Genomic DNA, 5,052 nt, shown 5'->3' on the forward strand with positions numbered 1-5,052 from the left:
ACACACACACACACACACACACACACACACACACAGATGCACATCCACACACACACGCAGGTACCCAATCTGTGTGTGTGTGTGTGTGTGTGTGTGTGTGTGTCTGCCTCTCACTCTCATAAGTAACTCATGATTTTATGTTGAGCCACATTCACAACTGCCCTTGGCTGCCTGTGGGCCTTGGATTGGATACATCCACCTGTCCTGCCTATTGTTCAAGGGATTCTTCCCTCCGTCACTGTGGGCATTCCTAGCAACGGGCCGTTAGGGCTCATGGCCTAGGGCAGTTTACGCTGAGACTACTACAGAAGTAGTGAGGCAGGCAGAAAGTTCATGGCTTGATGTTGGAGAGTCTGCCCAGAAACGAACAACCAATGGCAGGCTTGGAGATGGTGTGGAGGAACCTGATTGGTCACCCAAAGCTATATAACATGCTCTCTCTTTTGGAATAAATGAATCTGCATCCGCTGGCCCTCAGATTGCATTCACTCGACTCCCAGTGTCTGTGTAGTGTCTCCGCACCTCTCACCTCCTGGGCCTGGACCTCCTGTCCTTATCCACAGGCTGGAGCCTTGGGAGAAGGACCAACACATCACCACTCTCAGCAGCCCGTTTTCCAAAGCCCATTTCTTCTGTGGTCTTTCCCATACGTACTCTGTGTTTGCCGAGCGCAGCTGAGCACAGAGGCCGTAATAGACTTACCCATCGTGGTAGTAGCTTGCAGGCTGCCCCTTCCCCTGTGTTCTATTTCAGTGGCTGAGATGCCAGCTGTTGACAGTGTAAGACAGTCTCTGTTCAATCCCGACACCTGTAGGTAATACATTGTCCATAAGATCATCACCTGTTCCTCAGCTCCATTTGTTTCATAAATCCATTTACTCAGCACATAGTCCTTGCCTGCTATTAGCTAAGAGGTGGGGACAGCTGTGGGCAAAAGTTCTTGCCGTCCTGGAGATTATTTTTAGTAGGGGTGAGGGTTTTTTGAGACTATGGTACTGAATATTTTCGGTGACACTGAAGCAGTTTGTTCCTGTTTCAGAACCAGGCTTGAAGGCTTTACTGTAAACAGAAATGATGTTCCTTTTTCCTTAATGACAGTCTCCCCCTCCCCAGCTCTTCCCAATAGCCCATCTGTTCCTATCACACAGTGATTGACTGTGAGTGTCGCAGTCTTCCATGGAATACTTTTGTTGCTAATAAAAACTGTATGTCATAGCTTTTAAACTTTTAGTCCTTAAACTTCAGTTTCCTCTTTGCTCAAGTTGAAATGACCATACCTGTTCATATGTCTGAAACATAAACAAGCATCAAATATTCTGCCATGTCTTGTCCTAAATATAAAAGGGAGACAGAGGGCAGCTCTCCATTCAGTATGGGCCTATGGTGTCCTCTCCAAGCCCTATAGATGGACGTCCCCTTTCACATTTCTTGGTGACAGTAGACCCACCTTCCAGTTGGTAGCAGTACTAAAGAATGAAAAGAATTAAATGTTAATACAATAACAAAAAAAAATTTATCTGGGGGGGGGGAAATGGGCAGAGGTATTCCTTTTTCTACAGGCTTCCAATGGTCCAATAAGTGAATGAAAACATACTCAAAATATCACCAGAAGCATTTATGCTGGTAGTACTCTTCTAGGCTATCTCTCTGTGAGATTTACAGTTCAGACGTACCAATTTAGAGTAGAAAGGGAGGGAATGCTATTTATCTAATCAAATACTTAGGCAATATGAAGACTCCTCGGGTATGTGATTTTATTAAAGGGATGGTTTATATCCTGCAGTAAGTGATGGGCGATCCCATGACTGTTTTAAATCCCTTAGAAGAGATCTGACATTATGCTCTGTGTGCTGTATAGCATGAAATCACCATGTATACATCACCAAGAGATAGCTAGCACAAGAAGAATAGCTTCTGTAGCATGCAATCATTTTATCCCAACACACTGCAACATGGTTTTTGCCCTGTGGCAGAGAAGTAGGTTTTTTTTTTTTTCTTTACTTCAAAAGAATGAAAAATTATCATCACTCTATCCAGAACTATTACAGACTTCACAGACTTTGGCCTGAAATATTCAGAAAGTTTATTTTAGACTTCAATATTTTAAAAGCCTGCTTTGGAACTATTACAGTGATTAGTGGCTTTCTTGCTTAGGCCTGTCTTTGCTTTTAAAAGCCCTGTGTCATGCTTGATACCATTTGTTTTCTACAGAATGTCATTTGCATCAACCACAGAAGCTCCACAGAAGGCAGGACATGCATTGGTTCCAGGATGCCCCCAAGGGGAACTGGGACCATACTCATGTGTTATCCTTTCAGACCTGCTCTTTAATAGACATTTCTTTGCCCAGGAGCAGAGCTGATGAGTTGCTGCTGGTGATGTTTTGTGCTTTGGAGGTGTACCTTATCTTAGCCACATAGAGTGTGTGCCAATCTCTGCTGCCTGTTCAGGGGGCCATGTCTCAGAGGCTCCCCAAGGGCTCACATCCTCATCACTCTTCATAGGAATTGGAAAAGCTTAGTGTGTGTTGGTTGTGTAGGGAGACAACAGCAAGAGATGATGGAGTTCTGACTTCAGAGTATCACCATCCTTGTCTGAGTTGTATTTCAGCTGCTTTCTAGCAGTGTGATCCTCTGAAGACTGTCAGGTCTCCTTAAGGCTCAGTAGCTCCGTACACTCAGCCAGTCCCAGAACTGGTGCTAAGATCCTGCAGTCTGGGGGTGTGAAGGCAGTACTGTGTAGGGCTTCAGACTGTGTAAGATGTTACCATCACTCTTTGTTGCTAAAACAGTCTTCTATTCATTTCACATTTTTGTTGTAGTGCATATATGTTTATAAGATTATATGTATGTATATATGTAATATGTGTCAGACCACTAGAATAATAATTATTCCTACTTTTGTTTGAGATGGGATCTCATGTAGCACAGGCTAGCCTCAAATTTACTGTGTAGATAAGGATGAACTTCTGATCCTCCTGCCTCCACCTCCCTAGCACTGGGATTATAGGCGTGCCAGTTTTATACAGTGTTAGAGGTGAAACCCAGGTTCTCATGTGTGCTAGCTAAACCTGTAAACAGCTTTTCTTATGTGGCTTATGCATTTAGATCCACCCCTCAAATCTATTCCGTATGTGTTTCTGTAGGTTTTAATAAATACCCCTTCTTTCCTTCATACCTTGAGTGTTAGCAGTGTAGTAGGGTGGGGGAGGGAGGCATGGGCATGACTTTGGCCTTCAAGATAAGATTGGTTCCTCCCTCGTGCTTGACGAACAGAGAAGGAAGATTCTCGTGTGCTTTGATATGGAAGTTCGGACATGAATACCTCGTGAATGACTTTCCGTGTTGTTTTCCAGGGAGGCGGATCAAGATTCAGATGGTCATGTCAGCTTCCGAGACTTTGAGTACGCCATGAACTACGGACAGGCAAAATGAAGCCGGAAGCCTGTTGAACCACTTTTGGCCGCCCTGGACAGCTCAGTGAATTGTAATCTAGTTGAAGGTCACACAGATCTTACTCTAGGAAGAGGGAATGATTCTGTGTACTTGTGAGTAAACTCTTAATTACAGTTCTTGAATGCTGAGATTGGACTAGAGGTGGGAATCTACTGAGTCAGGCCACTATTGCTGGCCCTGCTGCCCGGCAGTTTGTTTTTTATTGTGCTTGTTTGTTTGGTTTGGTTTTTTGGTTTGTTTTGTTTTTTTTCCACCCTTGTCAGCTCTATATCCTCCATACTGTGAGTTGGAGTCTTTGCTCACTCGGCTTGGGTCCCTAGCCCTTCATCAGCTCCAGCGAGGGTTAACTTTGTTCTGCTAGTGGTGTCACTGTCCATCATTTGCTCACCTTTGGTTGAATGTCAAGTTTAGGGTGGTACAAAAATGAGCAAGTGCCAGGAAAACAAAGACTTCTCCTAGATAATTGTCACGCGCAGCCCTCGCCGATAAGGACGACGCAGCAACAACGGATTTGTCCAGCAGCAACTTTATTGTGAGGCTCTTAACAGCAGATGGAGAAGGACCCCGAACCCTGTGTGCGTTCTGCTTAAGTAGCCAGCAGGGTGACTTGTTCGTCTGTAATTGGTGCTCCACACAAAACCCAATTAGCATGTGGTCTCCAAATGGAGGACCACACAAGCCTACATTAGCATAAGGCGGCGCATGCGCAGATCGCAAAACAATGCTGGCAAGAAGAACCAGGAAGCAGGAAACCGGCGCCATCTTGTAATGGCGGGAGTGGCTCCCGACAGATAATGTCCCTGGAGTGCAAATCAGTGCACAGGCACTGGCTGTACAAAACACAGGAAGCAACTTGGACTAGGCAGCCAGTCCTTCTTTATACAGAGAAAGCCAAAATACAGTTGGGGTCCTAATGGGCAAATGGGAGTGATTTGGGGCCCCTCTAGGATAGCCTGGGCCTGGGCTTCCTACTTCAGAGAAGCTAGCCCTGAGCTGGCCAGCAACGCTCTGCTGCCTCTGCTGCAGGTTCTAGGGACCCATGCTGTTCACCTGACGCTTCGGCTATCCTGAAGTGTTAGGATCGCCACATCCCACCGTGCCCCTGTGCTCCAGTGACTGCTCTGCTGGACCAAATCGAAACCCTGACCATATAACATAACATCTATTAAAAAATAATCCTGAAATACTGATATTGTCATTGTAAGTGTTCGGAATTCACATTAACATTTGTAAAAAAAAATATTTAATGTAAATTAAGTTTTTAAAGTGTTAAACATTAAAAGATCAAGTAAAAATATAAATCTGTGTAGCAAACATTAAATAAGCTTCATGCTCATATAAATTATTAGCATATCGCCTTAAGAAGAATAAAATTTTTAGCTGTGATAAGCCGGAGGAACCTAAGGAGATGGGAAAACTAAATGTAATTTGACTAAAATGTAATTTGGTCTCCTAAATGCGCCCCTGAGGGGCACAGGGTAGAGATGAACCAAACGGGTTCTCTACTGCTTGTGGTGGTGTGAGAGACTAGGTGAGGGGGAGGTAGGAGTACTACTGTTTTCATGATTTTTTTTCTGTATCTCTAAAATGATCCCAA

General features: G+C 44.4%; 1 protein-coding gene across 1 annotated transcript in view; it reads left to right on the top strand.

Annotated features, from left to right (window-relative positions):
• Efcab11 (EF-hand calcium binding domain 11) overlaps positions 1 to 4,738 on the top strand; it is a 75,635-nt gene extending 70,897 nt beyond the window's left edge. Inside the window, exon 6 of the mRNA XM_055592974.1 lies at positions 3,356 to 4,738. Within this exon, the coding sequence (XP_055448949.1) occupies positions 3,356 to 3,434 (79 nt within the window). The 3' untranslated portion in view covers positions 3,435 to 4,738. The remainder of the gene's footprint in view (positions 1 to 3,355) is intronic.
• Positions 4,739 to 5,052: the final 314 nt, after the last annotated feature.

Source organism: Psammomys obesus, unplaced genomic scaffold (assembly GCF_907164565.1).
Source record: "Psammomys obesus unplaced genomic scaffold, mPsaObe1.curated_primary_1811, whole genome shotgun sequence".
Classification (NCBI taxonomy): Eukaryota; Metazoa; Chordata; class Mammalia; order Rodentia; family Muridae; genus Psammomys; species Psammomys obesus.